This window comes from Hyalella azteca, unplaced genomic scaffold (assembly GCF_000764305.2).
Source record: "Hyalella azteca isolate HAZT.00-mixed unplaced genomic scaffold, Hazt_2.0.2 contig8251, whole genome shotgun sequence".
NCBI classification, from domain to species: Eukaryota; Metazoa; Arthropoda; class Malacostraca; order Amphipoda; family Hyalellidae; genus Hyalella; species Hyalella azteca.
Genome location: NW_025938349.1, coordinates 97,148 through 118,460, shown reverse-complemented (window position 1 = coordinate 118,460; position 21,313 = coordinate 97,148). Strand labels below are relative to the sequence as shown.

Here is a 21,313-nt window from a genome sequence, read left to right as displayed (position 1 = left end):
AACAAGTAAAAATCACAGAAAATGTTATTTATTTTACATCTACATTATCTACACTAAAAGAGGAAGACTTCAGAGTACTGTTAGTAATGGATGAGTTATCATGAGTAGTGAGTACACTCTGCATGCTTCAAATCACTTGAGACTTGAGTGAGGTAAATGTACCTATCAAATTTTTTATTGTTAATTGATTTTTTTCATTATCAGGAGCATTTGCTAATTAAGGCTCTTCTGTAAATGCATTTTTAGGGGTGTCCCTTTCCCTTGTCACACCTTGTGCAAAAAATGGCTGCAATTTTTTTTAGAATGAGACATGCAAATTCATATCATTCACATTTTTAAGCACCACATGTGTGCAACAGTGCAAACTTTGAAACTTAGCTAGCCTAGCAGCCCTAGCCTATGTGTAAAATTATAGTACAGTATTTTTTCTTTTTTTTTGCTCAGATCTTAGCAGAGGAACTTTTCCAAAATCTCAATTTTCACAATTTTTTCATGGATTTTCATTTTCTAGTGGTACTAGACCTAGTAAATCTGTAAATGTACGATTTCTTAACTTTCTTTATCAGTTTATGCTAGGGCAGCTAGGCTACATTGATATTTGATACTGATAGCTAGATAGTAAAAATGTTGAACTTTATGCCACTATTTTAAAGCTTTTTAGCAACCTACCTATGTTGATTAGTTTTGCTGCTACATTTCTACGAAATGTGGGACAACTGTCTCAATTCCCCCCCCTTATGTCCCAATCCCATGTCTGCCATGTGGGACAACTGTCCCAATTTTTCAGTAATCATCTAAAAGTAGGCTAATGCAAATTGCAACTACCCTACGTAGGTTACTAGGTTAGGTAGCCTACTTGCAAAGTTGCAATTCATTGCATTCGAATAATCGAATGTCTTACCAATTTCATACAATTAAAATAAAAATCAGCCCTATGATTGGTTGAAAATTCATAAATAAGTAATTTTTCGACTATACACACAATACATTGCAAATAGAAGCAATATTGATTTGTATAGCTGTGATTAACAATACAAGGAAAGGTCAGGTGCGGTTTGTTGACACAGTGCACTGCGATGAGCAATCATTCATGAGCCTAGGAGGGACGAGGGAGAGGGAGCTGTCACCGCAGTATTGGTTCCATTCAATACGCTACATTGTGACCATTGGAGAGAAACAGTTGACCACCTCAAATTCTCACGTCTGAAATGTTATGTTTTGGAGAAGCTTAACAATAGTTTAATTAACCAATAATTTGTTGGTATTTGAAATATAAAGAAAAAGCTTGACCTTATTTTATGTGTTGCTTACCGTACTAGGTTCCTTCGATTTATTTTCCCATCCAAAGCCGCAAAAACATGAATAATTTATAACTTGTCAATATGCCTTTCTCCAGTCAAAATATAAATAAACTGTTATATCAAATATTTATTATGAAAATTTGTCTGACTTAACCGTGTGTAGTCGTTTGCATTACAACACTATAATTGGTTGCTGCCAAGTTAATACATTTACGATTATTAGGAATCTATCTCTTGATTGAAGTTCAAATTCAAACATTATTTATAAAAATATCACAGATCTCAACCGTAAATCGATGTTTCCTCGCCAAGACAGAAAATCTTGGGCAGTTGTTCATAAATATCAAAATATTCAGCGTGCACATTTTGACGGACGTCGTCGCAAGTAACAGATAAAAGTCACGCAAAATGCGCCGTTAAAATTTTGTATCATATGAAATTAATTAGTATGAAGATCGTTCCAACTCATTTGGGCCCTAATTTGGGCTGACATTTTTAACTATGGCGTGCTTTCTGATCGTTGGCATGAAAAAGCTGAAGCTCTCGAATTGACATATGCATGAGCACATGTGTCCAACACAATACCGTTTTGTGGAATGGCTTTTGAATGAAACGAATCATCAAATAGGTTTTCCTCAGCGATAAAAAATTTTGGGGTGTTTTAGTCCTGATTATATTCATCCTGTGATGATGGTAAGGCTCGTCACCGATCAACGATGGGAGCCATGATTTGGAGTTACGTCTAACTCTAATTAAAAAGCAGTAATTGCGCACTACGTAAGACGCTGCTTGTACTACTGCAAGTCTCATGTATACCAGAGCTGAACGACGTGCGAGTCACCGCTACGCTCCACGTTCGCATCACGAAGACGCCGCCATTGCTGGGAACTCTGTGACCTGGGCGGACGTTCATCGCCGTATAATGTGTTGATCACATCTAAGAGCTCGTACCATCATGCGCTGTAAACACGTCCAGTCATTTATAACAGCAATAGAAATTTAATGTAATTTATAGTACAATTTTGGATAGATTAACATTCAACTGAAGATTTAGAAAATGCATTGATTCAAGCCAATTTTCAAACTCATGGAAGCATTGGGTATATTTTCAAGTTTAAATTTCAAGAAATATTGCAATAATGGAAATACATCAATTATTAAATTTTTGACCTGCTGTTATCCGCGTATGTTTACATTTGTGAGCTATTTTTAAATGCTTTCGTTCATGTTTTTTCGGTAGTCGTTCATTTAGTTGTAATTTTCTGACAATAAATTATTTCTGGCAGCCCATTCCTAGTACCTCAATGTAACTGCTCAGCCCTCGCCCGGGTGCCAAGGAAGGGTCGCCCTGCCCAAGGTGAGCGGCGGAGTGAAGGAAGGCGAGGTGACGCAGCTACAAGGTTAGCTGGAGTAGCAGGACCTACTCTTCAGCTAATTATCATCCCAATTATCTCAATTACCTTGACATTTTCGTACTTCAATTTCATGATCATGTTATGATGAACTGTTAGGGAGAACAGAGCGAGCACGCATCTCGATTACGATTATGTTACGGTATTCTGGCACGTAACGATGAGGGCTTCTTGAGTCGTTACATCGTTAAGGGATGTACGGCGCCAAGTCTGTAGAATGTGACATAGGACAAGTCCCGCTTAAGGCATTGTTCACTTAAATAAAATTCAAAATAGCTGCCACAGCCGCTGGATTCTCATGTTCCATGAGCTGCTGTTTTTTTAGTTTGTTAATAAATGATCCCATTGAAGGATCTATGGCTAATTTACTCCCCATCACGTGTGTCCCATCACACACGTCCCCAGGACACACGTCTTCATCTTATAAAAGAGTTCATTAATTCAACAAACTATAAAACGATAAATAGGCAGTTGCTGGAATACCGTGGGTATGATGCGGTGTAGAGAATTGCGGGATGGTTGCAGTGTAGTCAATGGCACAAATTGAACACTTAAGGTGTGTACTACAAGACTGCATGGAAGACTTGTGTAGTAGTCAAGCCAGCCACGTGTCATGGACGTAATCACGGCCGGTGGCCAACCGTGTTAAGCCATCTGTGGTATAGTGGTGTATGAACGACCTCACCACGACCACATAGCGAGTGTTGTTGGCAGGATAGCCAATCGCCCGATCCTCGCTTGCGCTTTTCTTCCATGCCCTTGAATTTCCTCTGAAATCTACACTCTACAGTAGATATTTTTACTGGATATTGTATCCACATTCTACGCCTTGTTATATAAGACATAAATCAGGAGAGTCCTGTCCAAAATGGAGTACATCACGATTTTTATAGATGAAATTTATTCTTTCATATGCCCGTTCAATGCACGTACGTAAAATGAAACAAACTATATGATTCTTAGTAACCGTATTGCTCTTCTGACATGTCTTCAATCTCGAAATATCGCTAATTTCATCTGTTATATTTTTTTATGCGGATCTGACCAAACTCGAGCTTTTATTGTGCTACTGATACTCGATGGCATTCAACCAACGTGACACTGCACAACCCTGCACGTGTGCGTGACACTGCACCACCCTGCACGTGTGCGTGATGCACGTAAGACGCGCGTGCGTCGCGGGAGTCCGCGGTGCAGCAAACCGCGACGTCACGACGTATCGCCCGATAACGCAACGGAGAAAACGCGGCGTCTCACGAAATGTACGGCAGGAGAAAACTATTTAGTTGTAATTTTCTGACAATAAATTATTTCTGGCAGCCCATTCCTAGTACCTCAATGTAACTGCTCAGCCCTCGCCCGGGTGCCAAGGAAGGGTCGCCCTGCCCAAGGTGAGCGGCGGAGTGAAGGAAGGCGAGGTGACGCAGCTACAAGGTTAGCTGGAGTAGCAGGACCTACTCTTCAGCTAATTATCATCCCAATTATCTCAATTACCTTGACATTTTCGTACTTCAATTTCATGATCATGTTATGATGAACTGTTAGGGAGAACAGAGCGAGCACGCATCTCGATTACGATTATGTTACGGTATTCTGGCACGTAACGATGAGGGCTTCTTGAGTCGTTACATCGTTAAGGGATGTACGGCGCCAAGTCTGTAGAATGTGACATAGGACAAGTCCCGCTTAAGGCATTGTTCACTTAAATAAAATTCAAAATAGCTGCCACAGCCGCTGGATTCTCATGTTCCATGAGCTGCTGTTTTTTTTAGTTTGTTAATAAATGATCCAATTGAAGGAACTATGGTTAATTTACTCCCCATCACGTGTGTCCCATCACACACGTCCCCAGGACACACGTCTTCATCTTATAAAAGAGTTCATTAATTCAACAAACTATAAAACGATAAATAGGCAGTTGCTGGAATACCGTGGGTATGATGCGGTGTAGAGAATTGCGGGATGGTTGCAGTGTAGTCAATGGCACAAATTGAACACTTGAGGTGTGTATTACAAGACCGCACGGATGACTTGTGTAGTAGTCAAGCCAGCCACGTGTCATGGACGTAATCACGGCCGGTGGCCAACCGTGTTAAGCCATCTGTGGTATAGTGGTGTATGAACGACCTCACCACGACCACATAGCGAGTGTTGTTGGCAGGATAGCCAATCGCCCGATCCTCGCTTGCGCTTTTCTTCCATGCCCTTGAATTTCCTCTGAAATCTACACTCTACAGTAAATATTTTTACTGGATATTGTATCCACATTCTACGCCTTGTTATATAAGACATAAATCAGGAGAGTCCTGTCCAAAATGGAGTACATCACGATTTTTATAGATGAAATTTATTCTTTCATATGCCCGTTCAATGCACGTACGTAAAATGAAACAAACTATATGATTCTTAGTAACCGTATTGCTCTTCTGACATGTCTTCAATCTCGAAATATCGCTAATTTCATCTGTTATATTTTTTTATGCGGATCTGACCAAACTCGAGCTTTTATTGTGCTACTGATACTCGATGGCATTCAACCAACGTGACACTGCACAACCCTGCACGTGTGCGTGACACTGCACCACCCTGCACGTGTGCGTGATGCACGTAAGACGCGCGTGCGTCGCGGGAGTCCGCGGTGCAGCAAACCGCGACGTCACGACGTATCGCCCGATAACGCAACGGAGAAAACGCGGCGTCTCACGAAATGTACGGCAGGAGAAAACCTGCGTCGTAATGAATCAATTCCTTCGGTCGGTGGGGAAGAAAATTATCCCGCGGTCACACTTCATCTCAGGCGTGGAGAAAAGGGCTGAAGGATAAAGTGGTCTTGGCGAGAGAGGGGTTCTTGTGATATGCCTTTGAAACTATTTTATTTTTTTGTCGTTTTCTGTGGAAAACAACTAGAGATTAGTTTTTTCTTCAAATCGGCGCTGTATAATAAGCACACAAGGCAAATTTATAGAAAATTCTGTGGAGCCGTTTTTTTACAGGAATATATTAAAAGTAACCCCTACGATTGCCAAGATTTCTTTTCCCTCTGGTTTTTATTTCCATATTCGATTTGAGAGAATATAATAATGAAAAATACTCCTACACTTATTCCTTGTTACCTCAGTTATTCTCATTTGTTGATAATGATCCCAAAGTTTCATTTAGACTTGAAGATAATTAATTCAGGGAAATTTTTTCATCAACAAAAATTTTAGCTTCAAATTTTTTTACGTCAAAATGTTTTCATCAACAGAAAACAAATTTCAGAAATGGAAATTTTTTCATCAAGACAAAAATTTTACCAAGACTTCGTGTTGGCACGAGATTCTCAAAATTTGCTGCGTATAAGTTTCATTGTTAATCCTAGACCTGAAATCCATTTTTTTGAAGATGGTTTGACCAAGATGTATTTCTTAATAACATGCAGAAATATTTTTGTTTAAATCTGTATGCCAGTTTTAATACCCATTAGTTTACTTTAAATACCGGGACAAGCGAATTAAAAATCGCTGGCGCAATTCAGTCTTAACTAAAACCCGTTGTGTGCTTGGCCGCGCATAGTTCAACAGTCGTGGCTGGTGTCTGGAAAGAATATTCCTCGAAGGGCTTTTCCCGATTATTTTCCATACCTGTAGTCGGGAATGTTTCATGGTAGCTCTTTCTACTGTTAAAAACTTACTTGATACATGAATGTGGAATGATGAATGTATGGTCCAAGTAAGGTGCAGTGTTCGAGTTGTGGAAAACGTTCCATGCAATGAGTCTTTGTGCATGCAGAATGCGATGGGTGAACACGATTCCCAGGCACGGCTGGAAGGAAGGGGGTGAGCTTATATAAGAGGGTGGTGCGCTGGTGGCGGCTCATTGGTGAATTGCAAGCCGAAGTGACGACATCACCATGAGAGCTTTCGCTATAACATTTGTGTTAGTGTCCGTCTTAGGCCTTGGTGAGTGATATTCTTATTTAAATATATTATAATACCGTTCGTTCAGCTAACGATGTTTAATTAGTATTGAGGCGTCGCAAGTTTGTTGTTAATAAACTTAGATCGATGAATACTTGATGTTTCCGGCGTTCGTTTCAGACCTTCATTGTCTTACACGGTCGAGCTCCGAGCTGCCGGTGATCCAGCGGGCATTATTAAAAGCCAATGTAGGAGTGATGATTATATTCATTATTGCTCGTAAATACGCAAGTTTCTTTGTTATTTAAACTAATTGCATCCAACATTTGCAATTACGTACTGTGCAACAATTGGTGTCGCCCACTCTGAACAATGTTTAGTTTATTTATTTTTATTTATTTCACTGGAAAGTAATTTTTACAAGATCCAAAATTATTTCAGGGGTTATTAGGGTACCGGAAAACTTTCTTTATATATTATTGAGAAAGTAGTATTAATAATAATAGTCTCCAAAAGTAGGTTGGTGACACAAAATGGTCGAAAATAAGGCTTAATAATTTCAAGCCTGTTAAAATTTAATTGAAGATTAGTGATGGCGAATATCAGGGAATGCAATGATTTACCAGACGCTGGGAAAGCCTTAATATAATTGTGCTGTAGAGGTGACTCTCTACCAAGCAATAAACGTTGAAACAATGTTTAATTAACATTGATTCAACGTCAGATGTCTGGTAGGTCGTCGCTCAGTGAGGCTACAGCTCTGTGTGTGCTTGGGAAGGTATGATGCAGGTATTTAGAAGGTATGATGTAGGCTTCATTATAGTTGATACCTTCGTTCGAACAATGTACTATTAATGATTTTACTAAGACTAGATAGTCGTTGGGAGAAAATTCTACAACCGTCTGAATGCTCCGCGTAACAGGTTGTCTTTAACAANCCTATCCAGGCCTATTCTTCAATGCCGAAGATACTATACTATATTATAATATTACATTACTTCGAATTTAGTTGTTATAGTACCTACATGGTCTATGGGGAAAAGCGCACGGCTCTTGTCGGAAAGTGAGGGAACGTTCAAATTAGGTTAGGACGCAAATTCCTATCTTTGTTCCTGGTATGATTACTTTTCCTGAAAATATCAAATGTTAACTCGTCTCTTAATTTTTATGGGATACAAAAATCCAACTCCAGCCTGCAGTGTGTGTCAAATTTTTGGTTTACTTAAATTTATTTTACACTCTAAAGTTCTTGGCCATTTTGTAAATAAAGAATTGCTTAATTCATGCATCAGCAAAACCCTCCGAGTTGTGTTCTGCTCATTTTCTTGATTAAATTATCATATGAATTATGTATACGAACATCAATTATCATCTGGATCATGTATATGAACAATGACAATAGACTCCTCGCAGTCTTTCACTAATTTCGATGCCCTTGGCATGTAGCTGTACTTGCCTGTACATTAATTAGCCCGCGGTGGCTTGATGAATGGTCGCTTTCTGTGCCTGAAACAAACTGGCTGGGGAAAAGCTATGAAGAAATGATGCATTGAAGTCACACATCTTCGCGAGGGTTTCAATTGACCATTTGCAGACGGAGTTGTTGGATGGAAAATTAAAATGAGTTCCTTTTTTGCCCTTCGATGGATAGAAGTATATACTTGTTCTATAATTGAGGAGAAAATTTGTAGATAGCCACTTTATATGTGATACTGCAGCAAAGTATTTAATTTACAACGAGAATGTAATTTAGCCGAGCTTTAACTTCGGTCCGATTTTCCCTTGGCAGTATCATATCTTAATGTGATTTGAAAAAACATGGTTATCAATATATATAATAACACTTGGCCTGCAGGAGAATATCTTCATAATTTTCTTCATTCGCCCATTGGCTGATGTAGGATTTACCTCGAGCTTCTCAACCAGCAGTGCACTGAAAATAACTAATGACTCAAACTGTCCAAATACTGACATTATTTCTGCAGGTAGCACGAATACAGCCTTTTGCTGCACCCAACTGCGTCATTATGACTCACACAAGAACGAAAGTGCGACACAATTTAGACCGTCCCACTTATTTCCATCAGTGTTGGGTTTAGGAACCTCCGTGTCAGGTCAGGTGCCCCTGAGAACCGTTGCGTGGTTCCTGTTGTGGCTGCTGCGGTCGACGGCATGGCGCTGAAGCAACTTCCGTGACAACTCGCGCCGCCAGTATTTTCCCGATCAATTGATATTGTTTCACGTGCCCATTGTTCTCGCAGAATAATCTACTATAGTTGCATCAGAGCGGTGCTTCAAATATATCAGTGTCTTATACCATCGTCAATGGCTGTTCTTGCAACAAGCAACTTTAACTGCGCCTATGCGACGAATCTTTGATCTTCGGTAAACTCAGAAGAAGAAAATATTGTTACAGCGGCCGATAAAGCGAAGCAGCAGCGGCTGCACGACCGCAGCAACACCGAGGTGTATCGCTCGATCATCGTTCGTGACTGTGAAAGCTTCTTCGTTTAATCGTAACCCGCGATTTGATTTCCTCTCAGTCACGGACGCGTCTAGAAAGCAATGCATGTCTGCATTTGCTTGCGCCGACGCAGGTGTCGTCTGTTCATCAACTTGGTTATTTTTGCCTGGCGTCAGATAATATTGAGAAATATTGTTGCACTGTGCATAGCCAATGCGTTGGTTTTCTTACAAATTAAGTTAGCTTCTAAAAAAAACACAAATAAACTTAAATGCTTGATCATGACAATTCGTTCTCCATGTTCCGAGTTAAGATGTCTTCACGCGTCAAAATCCCTACTCAAGCATACGAAGCATTGCAGAGCTTAGGATCTGCAAGGCTTGTTTGCATCAACGCGATGCGGAGGGACGACTTATCCGCACCATCATCAGGGCCCCAGTTATTTATGGTTAAATTATTAACAGTTTTACAGGTCGCTCTGACACTGACATGTTGCAAGGATCTGTAACTCGAAGTAAACAGCGTGCGTGAGTGTTCAAGTGAATTTCCTTTGTCATTATCGAGTTATTTTAGGTTAATCACCAACATAGTTGATATTTAACTGCAATATTCATAATTTATTTTGGAGTTCGTGTGAGCAATCTAATGAGCAATCGATCTTTGTAACGAACGGCGACATTCCCTTTGAGTCACCTCTGCAGGGGCCGATTGGAGTCACCTCTGCAGGGATCGATTGGAGTCACCTCTGCAGGGGCCGATTGGAGTCACCTCTGCAGGGGCCGATTGGAGTCACCTCTGTAGAGGCCGATTGGAGTCACCTCTGCAGGGATCGATTGGAGTCACCTCTGCAGGGGCCGATTGGAGTCACCTCTGCAGGGATCGATTGGAGTCACCTCTGCAGGGGCCGATTGGAGTCACCTCTGCAGGTGTCGATGCGACGAACGTCTCCGGTAACGGCAGTTCCCTTACAGCGGAAGGCGCATCCGCGACTGACTCTGGGCGACGGAGATCGAAGTGCGACTTCACCAAGTTTGTTCAGAATGAGTGAATTTTTCACGAATTACTCAAGCTAATATCGAGTATTACTCTACACTAATAAGAAGAACTCTATTTCTATGATAATGTTGAGGTTTATATTTAAATAAAGCTGCCATATCAACAATACTCTTAAACTATGGCTAATAACAGCTAATAACAGCTTGATTAGAATTTCCCTTCCGTATTTTAGGGCAAATCAAACACAATCAAAGGTCGCCTGAGTACGGTTTGGAAATGAGAGCTAAAATACGGTGCGGAAGATTTCATTCATTCTTAATCAAACGTTCATATTTCATTCATTCCTTAATCAGATAAAAGCAAAAGCATTTAAAGCGTTTAAAAACGCGCTTAAAGCAAAAACAATTCCCGATGTAGGATGTCATTTGGCTTGTTGTGGCTGAAGGGCAACACTATCCTGACTCGACTTCCTCAACTGCATTTGCTCTTTCCGTCGGCGCGACTTGCAGTGCGAGATCACGTCTCATTTTCTGCTGTCATTGTTAGAGGCTTGTGTACTCGGCGGATTAGTCTTTCACGTGGCGACAAAGTGGCTTTGGTCTGAACTAATCCACCCCCTGCTTCCATCTCACCCGCACTGCGCCTTCCACCTCCTCGGTGCAACGGCCTCCGTGCATTGACTCACCTACGAATATTTTCTGAAGCTGGCCTCCCGTTCTTGCCTGGTCACTCCTCCTGCCTTCTCTGCAGCTGGAGTTCACTGAGCTTTTGATTGAATCCAAAGAATTGCGATGCCATGTTCTGCTCTATGCTCAAGCATCCAAGTATCCTACGTATATTAATAAATCCAAAAGTTGAATTCTTTATATATTTTACTATCTTAGCGTGCCAAAAGATCCTGCATGATCACTTCTTGTCCTGGCAGATTTGAGTTGCTCATTATACAGTTTACCGCGATGCAATGATCAAAATTTGAAAAAAAACTTTAGTTTTTTTACATCTCAATAGTTTCTCGAGCTTGATCGAACCCAATTATATAATTATAAAACGTGGTAAGATCGAATTTAGGGGATATAATACAATAATAATAATAGAATAATTCGGTTCTCTGGGACACGGTGAGAAGATAGAAAATTGATGACCTTCATAAGAGCCGTCTGAAATTAACGCACCCGCAATCTGTCTGCCTATTTTTAATGTACTTGGGTTGGCCGTAGAGCCAGCAACGACGATGTAAAAATAGGCTCAATATGAAATAGAGAATTTGAATGTCAGTGAACAAATATCATGGCCGATTAAGATCAGTAGTATTTATATTAGTATAATTAATTTTTGTTATAATTGTTTAGTGCATTGATGCCTCACTGCACATGCACAGTAGCAGTTGATTTCGTCTATCAAGTCTCGACCTTATTTTCGTTTAAGGTTGGCTAATTAGGCCATATTTTAGCGCGTAGAACTAAAAAAAATGCAAAGAGTAGGATTCCATTATCTTAAATTGAAAAAAGTGATGACTTGAACGAAATAAATTCATGAATCTGATGCGTCCTTGAAACTCCCATATAATTCTTACAGCCAGATAAATTTTATCACTCGTTGTCATGCTAATATCTAATGCTGGGAACATGTTAATTTACTTCTGGGAACATGAAAGTTCACCTACGTGCGTTGCAAGAGGTTATTTCCTAGAACACTCTGTTTTTTTTTTTGTGCGTGCTCTTTAAAAAATATTTTTTTGCATGCCTAATTTCATAGTGAAATTTCTTGAAGTATCTATAAGCAAATCCTAGTTTTTTTGGCTGAAAATTTCCAAAGTTATATCAGGCGTTGTTCTGCATGCAGCAATTGGAAATTTGTAGGTTTTTTTTGATAAACTTAAAATTAAGTAGGAAAAAATTTCTTCTAGAACTTGCTAGGCTATTTGCATGTGAAGGACTTAGCTCCTAGCACACCAGATCATTTGTCGTATACTTGAATGTCTACAGTCGTGGTGTTTGAATGTCTATACAGTCGTGGTGTATACAGTCGTGGTGTTTGACGTCTTGTTTAAGGTCAAAAAATATCTATCGTTGCGTGTATGCAGGTCACGACCTCACATGTGCGCATCTCTATTAGAGAATTGAACTGCAGTTTCTTGACGCTTGTGCAATCAAACGTCCTTTATAGCGAGTTGTGTAGAAAGGGAAAAGTTTATGGTGATCCCGCTACATCAATATATTCCTGAATTCCGTTTAGTAACTTATATTTAAGACGGCGTCCATGTATGCATCAGCTGTTATCTATGTGATAACTCTACTGATGGGAACTCTAAAAGTACGAACGGTGATAAAATATACTAGCAAGCGTGCTGTGTAAAATTTAGCGTGTTGGAAAATTAGCCCACTAATTAGCGTGTTGACAATTAGTGTAAAGACCATAGCGTGTTGACAATTAGTGTAAAGACCATAACTTTGGCCTTTTTGCGGCCAACAGAGAGATTTAAGAAAAATGTGATAGATATGCCCGATAAATTTTAACGTTAAGAAAATACGAACCAGCATACAAAAATTTCTTGCTGCTGTTGATTTCGTTGTCTCACGTTAATTAGCAACATTTTTAGGGTAACAAATTTGTCCACAATGGCGGCATACTTCCCGAGAACAACGTGGTGCCTTTGTGACAGGTGAAGGTGATTCCCCAAATATAAGATTGGGAGACGCACAGTGAATCTTCAATTGTAATCGTCGTTGCATTCCGTACCGTAAACACCTTTTCCTTGTATGAACACTTCGGTATCGCTTGCTCACAAATGGCTATGTTTGGATGGACCATTAGCTGCAAGAGAAATTCGAAGCTCCCGAGCCGCGACCCTGCGACACCATAAGCGCCAGAATAATCTTGAGCTCCTGGCAGACGCCTCAGAAGTGATAGTTGTTAGTCTCTCACTCTCGAGGTCAGTGGCGACTCTTACCTTCAAATGCATAGCCAAGCCCAGTTAAACAGAATTGAATTTCGAATATTCTTCCATTGAAACATTCGGAAGTAAAACTTCGTTTATATCGTGAACCTATTTTTATTCAAGATCAATAGGCAATCAGGCTACTAAGGGACAGTCATGTAATCCAGCCTAATTGCTATCAAGAATTAAGTTCTTTCCGTCGTATTGTCTTCACATGACTATTCAGATTGTCCTGTATTTCTAACGATTTAGTTGGCTTCGGTTAATCGCATTGATTGAAACCTACCGAAAAAAATTTCCGGGTATATATAATATCTCAGCCGTGATGTTTAGTTAACGACTCAATTTCGAGCTGAGAAATGTTTCATTGGAGGGAACTTTAATTGGAGCTCCTAGTTCGAAGGCCGTTCGACCACAACCTTCTCCCCTCAGTAAAAACAATTTATAACAATGATCTTATTTTTTTGATGCTAGTTTATAGATATAACTGAAACTTTGTCTATGACTGTTTCTTACTTTTTAATCATAACGGATGGTAGTCATATTTACATTTTTAAACATTAATTATAGCTCGCGCGTTCCTTGTTAATGGCTTTCCCTAAAACTCAAATTTTAATGGCTTCTGTCGAGTTACCGGCAAAGTTCGGCTTAGTGATGTCGATTTTCTGTATCTGTATCATTTAATATCTTGATTGGGAGGAAGCGTATCCTAGAAGCGCTGAAATAACATCTATAATTTGGCTTTAAAATTATCATTAGAAATCAGTACTTGTCTTAAAGTTACTCCACACTGTAATCTCTTATATCTCACGCGTCACCATACAAGAAGACGCTAGGTTGCATTTTCCTAGAACCCTTAGCCGCATTTCACTTCTCAGCTAAGTTAGATCTCTCAGTTACAATATGAATCGTCATCTAACAATCCTTTTTATCGAAAACACTGTTTGTTAACAGTATAAATTTTTAGAGAAATGAAAATTTTACAACTTATTATGCAAGTTCTGTTTAAGTTCCTATGAGTCCTGTGACGAAAAATAAGGTCTCACCATGTGGAGGAGTTGCACGCCTTGTCTGAATTTATGATGAACGAATTCCTTGTATTGTAATTACTTCGGTCGAGATCTCTAATTAATGAACATTATTGGCTCCATTGTGTCGAAGCTAACTCTATGTACCGTATGTGACTGTAGTATGGGTGGTCGATGCCTCCAGACAAGGAAAGAAACCGACGTCTTGCAGTTGGCGGCACTCGCCCGCAGACCGAAAGTAAAAGTACGATGGCCCGATGTAAATACCAAGCGTCCAAGTGAGCGCGCTTCACAACGCTATGGCTGATGAAAACTTTATTTCGTTATTTGAAGTTGGTTTTGCTCTCTGGATGGATTCCATAACAGGATGGGAGAAGGATAACTGCACTTACTGCAGTCTTACGATGTTTGAAATTCAAACACAGTTATAATCAAAATATATAAGAGACGGGACGCTTTACCCTTTCTCTTTGACGAGCTGGCCTTTTACCAGCCAACAGAAAATGATGGTATCTATCAGTGTAATTTGTTTTTATAACATATCCAGTTGAACAAGGAAAATAATTTAAATTCGAAACTTGTTCCAGAAAGATGGCCGACTTTCAAGCTCTTTCGTGCCTTGGTTGGTAATAAAGCAGGAACCTGTTTTAGTTCAGGCCTGCTCGCAAGAAGGAAGCGGAAGGCGTTTGATGTCATTTTTTTCTGGGCAAGTCAGCCAGGTTTCAGCTAGCGTTGTGTAAAGGGCGAGAGCAAAATACAAAGGTTTATCTAGTGTTAGTGAAGCTGATAAAAACCCAGACTGTCCCTCTATGAACTAACTGACAACGGCTGTAAAGTATAACTAAAATCTGATGGGCCACGTTTGGAGGTGAAGCACAACAACGCTCATTTTCACTCATTCGATCTTAAAAATTTTAACGCATGAGCTGTAAGTCATTGACTACCATGAACTAATGAAACTATGGCAAGGTAATATGAAAAATATAACAATTGATCTCTTAAATCATAGTTTTCAGATGTCTTACAGAACGATAGCAAAAACCTCTTCCGGAAAATTTTTTGATCTGCTCCCAGGCTGGAACAATAATTCACTTCCTTTGCAACATCTCGAACATTTTATTATTCGTTGAAAGTTAGTCTATCGATTATCGAATATCTTACGAGCTTTTTTGACCAGCATTTTGATTTATTATTTCTGTAATGAAAGAAATACTCTAATACTAATAATTTTAGGGGCTAATATTCGTGTAAGAGCATTTCATTGGGGATACTTTCACCTGAAGAATACAGGAAAGAAAGGAAGATTCGGACAAATTGGTAAAAATTCATTGATTCGTCATGAACCCCACGAACTTTGTAGATTTTAACTCTTGTAAGTTTTAATAAAATTTTCAAAGATAATACTGGATGCATGGATAACATGCAATATCTAGCATGTCTGAAATCAGCAAATCAACATCACCAGTAATGACCTCCTCCTCGAAGATTCATAATAATGCCAATCTCTTGCCCGTTGAGACTATACTGTATTAATACCTCTTGGACTCATCTTTTCTGTCTATCATATTTCCAAAATCTTTTTGAAATATTTCGAATGAAAGGTAGTGAGCATAGAACTGCCCGAGGTAACTCCTATAGTAAGTGATCTTTTTATAAACGTCTTGAATGTCTTCTTAAATAATATTATAGTAAGCACTCTGATCAAAAAGGCTGTGTATGAACTAGCAAAATTGGAACTCACGTTTCTTGTCATTATTTTCTGGATCAAAGTGAATTAGTACTACAGACTGGAACTTTTGTTGGGAGATAAGAAGGCCAGGAAGGCCGTCGGCAAGCCCGATGAGCAGAGCTGAAAGTACGTCTTGCGATGCGGTGAAAGTGATCGTTGAGGCTGGCGCTCTGAATCGCTCGCTCTCACTTTCGGCCGAGCGTCGCTAGCCTGCATGGCCCCGACTGGTGCTAGGACCGAGGCACGAATCCTGCCCAGGCATTCAGAACGTCACTTTTACTTTCATTCCAATGAATTTATTTCCGTAGGGGAGGCCTCTTTGTACTCTCAGTTGTTCTGGAATTTGTTGCCCCATAGGTTTTTACTCTGACGAATGGAGGAGTATTCTGTTATTAGGAAGTTTAGCAGCATGAACGATAAACTTGATAGGTTTTTAATTCCTGGTGAAACGTGTAATGAGTGCTGTTTAGAGCCAAACATATAAGCCAATAAAATAAGTATAAGCCAATAAATAAAGCCCGGTTAACCATGTTTTTATTCAATTAAATTATATCACACACAATCAAATGATCGATCTAAAGCCATTTTAAAATCTTATTTGTTAGTCCTGACAATCACAAGTCTCATTTGTACTGACTGGAATAATCTAGAAGATTTTTCCGTGTCAAATTGAGATAGGAGAACTGAGCTAGAGAAGTTTCGGTTCAGTGCAATGCTGTGAGATCGATCTGTTTGAACGCGAGCCTCAAACGTGTTGAATGCGCAGTGCTTCATCCGAGTGCTGGTGAATCTTATTTGGCAATTTATTTCGGTTGGTTCAAGATGATAAAATAATGACGAAGATGTGCTGACAAACTGCTTAAGATTGGTTTATTTGAGCAGATTTCCTCTGTTTATTTGGTATGCTTATAGTACACGAGTGTAGAGCACTGGTATGCAAAATTGTGTGCATTTTTTCTCCCAGTCTCCAGGCGATCAACAAATCCTTTCCTGGTCCCCCTACTCAACGGAAAGTTTGAATTGCTCATTAATCTGTATATTTCTAGAACTTGTATAAAAATCTGGCTATTAAAAAAATCCCGACGTGGGCAGCATTGTTATCTTAGCATTTATAGCCATGTTGTTTAAGTTGTCATGCCTGTGTGTATCGCTTGAAATTCTGGAGGTCGCGCGTTGCAGATTTTATTGTTTGCATGGCAGAATTTCGTATTGAAATAACTTGTTTTAATAAGAGCTGAGTTAATTGAGTGCATTATGCAAGCTCCTTATAAATACTCCCCAATATAAACCGTCTTCTTCAATGAAGGACAAAATATGTCTTTAAATATGTTCCCAAGACTCGTTGGACGCTAAAGATATTAACAAGCCTTGTTATTTCGTCCCTATCAAAGCCCAAGGCCAGCAGCATTTCCAGGGGCAGCCTTTTTTCCAGCAGCAGCAGCAGCACCATCAACAGCGTGGTCAACCACAGCACCAACAACAAATTCAACAACAGACACATCAGCAACAACAACAGTTGCATTTCCTAGACCCTTGTCAAACCAAAACACGGACTGCTGAGCACCCGTCTCAGTGTGACGCTTATTACGAATGTTTCGATGGGACCCCAACCATACAATTGTGCCCTAACGGACTGGTTTACCATGGGAAAAGCAACAGAGGCCTTTTTGATGTGTGTGATTATGATTTCAACGTCGATTGCGGGGATAGAAACCTGAGAGGTGAGGTTTCTAGAGATGCGAAACAACGCATAGTTTGAACTCACGGGTTTTCGTGGTTGTGAGCGGTATGCCAATCTGCAGTGTGTGGGTGTCCTGTTGACCCGCATGCGACCGTGACATTTTAGACCAATTGCATGTTGGAAGTTAGTCCTGTTAAACGGTTAAATAGAATACTTTGTATAGTAATTGTATGATTTGGGTTAGACGTTTTCATTGGATTTGTGTTCGACCGTTCATAGCTAAAAGGAAGGCCTTGTTCCCAATTATTCTGCGCTGACCTTTGACTGCACATTTATTGAATCACTTCCGCTGGGGCGGATTTTTATTGCAGCGGGTAAAATTTTCCGTGCTTCGAAGCAAATAATTGATGTAAATCCCCGTTCTACCGAAGTTTACTGGTATGTGTTAAGGTTTTCTATTTTGTCTTTTCTTGTAGACTGCAAGGTGGTCGTCAAATGGTTTGTTATTACTGATTTAATTATTGGATTAGCTTTAGATGTACACATTACGCTGCACTTGTAGGTTCAGGAACTCGTTGGAATCACGTAGCAGGTTTCTGGAAGTTGACCGTGCACACTTATTTTTAAACAGTAATTATTGCAACAATCTTAAAGCTTTTTATCCTTCACCATGAGTTTCCAGGTTATCAGCGTAACTCTGCAGGCCCGGGAACGTCGTAGCCCTAAAGTGAAGCTCCAACTCTGGTAATGAAAGTCCCGTCCATTTCTCTCAGGCTCTGTTCAAGGGCAAGCGGCCGGCGGACAGCCCGACCCATGCACGCTGAAGACGCGCGTGGTGGGCGACGTGACATATTGCGACCGCTACTGGGAGTGTGTCAACGGTCAGGCACAGCTCTTCGACTGCCCCAACGGACTTGTGTTCGTCGGGAGGAATAGAGGCATCGCTGAGGGTTGTGATTACCCATGGAGAGGAAACTATTGCTTTAACAAGCAGGCAGCTAGTAAGTTGTTTGAGCCGATTTTGTTCTAACAAATCCTGTGAATTGCGATTAGCTTGCTTAAAATGATCAGGAGTGGACTTTTGCAATGAGATTTTTGCATTCGAATCTAGCAGTAGATTATGCTTATGATACAGAGAGCTCAAATTCAACAAGTATGTCATCCTGTATTGAAGCATGGACGGAGATTGGAAACAGCAGGGCTGTTTTGTAGCTTTAAACAATAACATTGTTCAATCGTTCTTTCATAATAAAATTTTATTTAAAAATTGAATACTCCCGAATTTATCAGTACACATTAGAACCAATTCTTTTATGCAACGCATTTCTGCAGCAAGCTTCACAGTTTCTTCTCCCTTCGTTAATTAAATCGACGTAATTTGATGCGATCTCAATCGTGCGGCGCGATCGTGACGACGTGCAGGGGAAAGGTGAGTGTTCGCTTTCACGTTCGCATGTCGAGGGAACTGCGCAGGATATCTCAGAATGAAGGTAGATCTTCGTCGCTGGAAATTAACTTTCAATTTACTGCATGACTCTAAATTACGAGTAATTAAACGATGATATTACTATAGTTACTCTCTACTTGCACATTCACTGCTTTGTAGATGATTGAACGTAAGCGAGTCGCACTTTATGGGTAAGCTTCTTAGTGTTATTCTAAACGTGTTTACTACGGCACCACTTGGCATTAGTTACACGAGTACAATTTTAGCATAACATTTACGGTAATAATGGCATATGCTGATTACCCGATACTGTGAGACAAGTAATTGAATTATGAAAACAATAGCAGTATTATGTTATTATTTTGAGGCAGTGTTATGTCTCTACATGGTTGTCATTTCGAGCTAGATCAGCTCTATAATTCTGATTCGGTAGCCTAGCCTCGCTCACTCGCTTTATGGCGTCGTGCGTCTCTCTCAGATGCACCGATTTCGACCGAACACTGCGAGTGGCTGTACGGCATCTTCGGCCACGAGACGTCCTGCACGCGCTACTGGACCTGCTGGAACGGCACCGCCACCGAGCAGTTCTGCATCGGAGGTCTCCTCTACAACGAAGAAACGCACGCTTGCGATTGGCCCCAGAATGTCGTTGGATGTCAAAAGCATCGTGAGTTTGTTTGTCGAATAAAAAATTGCTTAGCTAGTATTTATTTGCAAGTGAAATTAGGCTGATTCACTTCAAAATTGATGGTGTCTATGAAAATAGTATTTTTAGCAATATAATAGTAGCAGAATTGATTAAAAATTTGGTCCTTTTATTCAAAACGATTTACTGTTTTACTATGGAACAACAAGAATTGAACGCCCATTTCTACTTTCAGCTTTGTGCAAAGATGATCCTAACGCCAACGTTCAGCTGGGGAAATCGTGCGAACGCTACTGGGCCTGTCAAGGAGGCTACCCTCGTCTGCAGAGGTGCCCAGCAACGTTGGTGTTCGACCGCGTCTCCCGACGCTGCATCGCTCCTCCCACTGCCGACTGCGACGTCCCGTCAACAACCCCGCGTCCAGAAAGCCAGGCCCGCCAAGGCGTCCAGCAGCAGCAGCAACAGCCTCTGCAGCAGCAACAACAGTCACAGAACGTGAGAGCTAACCAGGTCCAGTCGTTCCAAGAAGGCGACGGCGGAAGACCTGCCGCTCAATTCCAGCAGCCCGCCCAAGTTAGACGTCCTCAGCCGGCGAGAAGACCAGTACCTCAAAGACAACAATTCCAGCCTCTAGAGCAGGAACTGCCGCCACAAGAGCAGTTTGTAGATGATCAGTTGGATTTCCAGCCACCCATCCAAGATGAAGAAGCTGCGCCCCTGCCTCCCTTGGAAGAGGAACAACCACCTGCTCGTCCTCTACGTCCCGCCAGGCCTCAACCTCAGAATGAGTTTTCCTCAGCTCCCCAGCTCCCCTTCATCCCCCAAGGGGCGACGCCCATCCAGTTCACCGGCGCCGGCGGCCCTAGGCTACCCCCCATCCCCGGCGCCATCCCAGTTCGTTTGAATTAGGCTTGTGACCCGTCAGAAAAATTATGTCCTGATCATATTTTCCAGGAGCCAGTGATACAAACACAATACAATTGGTTAGTAAGCGAATAGCGATCATGGGTGCTATTGGCAATCGCAACAGTTTAATTGGTTGTTAGCTTTAATCGTGAGCGAGTGCCATGTTGCTGAAGAAATACGAAGATTAAAAAGGCTAAAACATGTGAAACTATTTAAAAGGATTGATATTACCGTGTAAATCTTATTTCACATAGTGAATCTTAAAAAATAGTAACGATATCGAGCGAATTAGGTAGATTAATCTAGGTAACTGCTCTAGATTGTTCAAGACCGAGAGGGATTAGATCGTTACTCTTTGTGAGAGGAAATCGAACGATGCTATTTAGATGTAACCTTGAACTACAAATTACTACTTAAATTTACTCTCGACTTGAGCTCCTGTGAGAACAACAAATCATTAAATGACGAGCGCTTACAAGAGAATCAGAATGAATTATTTTCTAAATTCGACGCTGGGTTGATGTCTTCGCAGTTGGTCCCTTGCGTGCCGTTAATTGCGACGTTTGTAATCTTGCGTGAAACTCCTTGTATCAAGAGGAAGTTTGTTGTCATTTTTTATAATAAAATATCTTGAAAATTTGCTTTTTAGTTTCCTTTTGAATGATAAGCAAAAGCAGTTGTATTCTGATTTAATTAATTTATTTTTTTGTTCGTATTCGGTTTTCTTTTTGTCTTTAATCTATTCGACGTCCGAACGATCGACGAATTTTGCGACTACTGACGCAAGATAAGAAAATCATTTCAATTATTTATCGACGAATTATTCAGGAAACGAATGAAATTTAGTCGCACGTGGGTAATTTTTA

General features: G+C 40.5%; 1 protein-coding gene across 1 annotated transcript; it reads left to right on the top strand.

Moving 5' to 3' along the window:
- The first annotated feature begins 6,579 nt into the window (after positions 1-6,579).
- On the top strand, positions 6,580-21,084 carry LOC108677944. The gene is made up of 4 exons (XM_018166262.2): positions 6,580-6,654; positions 18,222-18,449; positions 19,374-19,562; positions 19,777-21,084. Exons 1-4 carry the CDS (start codon positions 6,606-6,608, stop codon positions 20,448-20,450), a joined length of 1,140 nt encoding a protein of 379 aa, XP_018021751.1. The 5' UTR covers positions 6,580-6,605; the 3' UTR covers positions 20,451-21,084.
- Positions 21,085-21,313: the final 229 nt, after the last annotated feature.

Excerpts from the sequence above, each read along its gene's own strand:
- LOC108677944 (XM_018166262.2), top strand. The coding sequence starts at position 6,606 with ATGAGAGCTTTCGCTATAACATTTGTGTTAGTGTCCGTCTTAGGCCTT. Across the intron at positions 6,655-18,221 it reads AGTGTCCGTCTTAGGCCTTG|GCTCTGTTCAAGGGCAAGCG; the intron begins GTGAGTGATATT and ends CATTTCTCTCAG. Across the intron at positions 19,563-19,776 it reads CGTTGGATGTCAAAAGCATC|CTTTGTGCAAAGATGATCCT; the intron begins GTGAGTTTGTTT and ends TTCTACTTTCAG.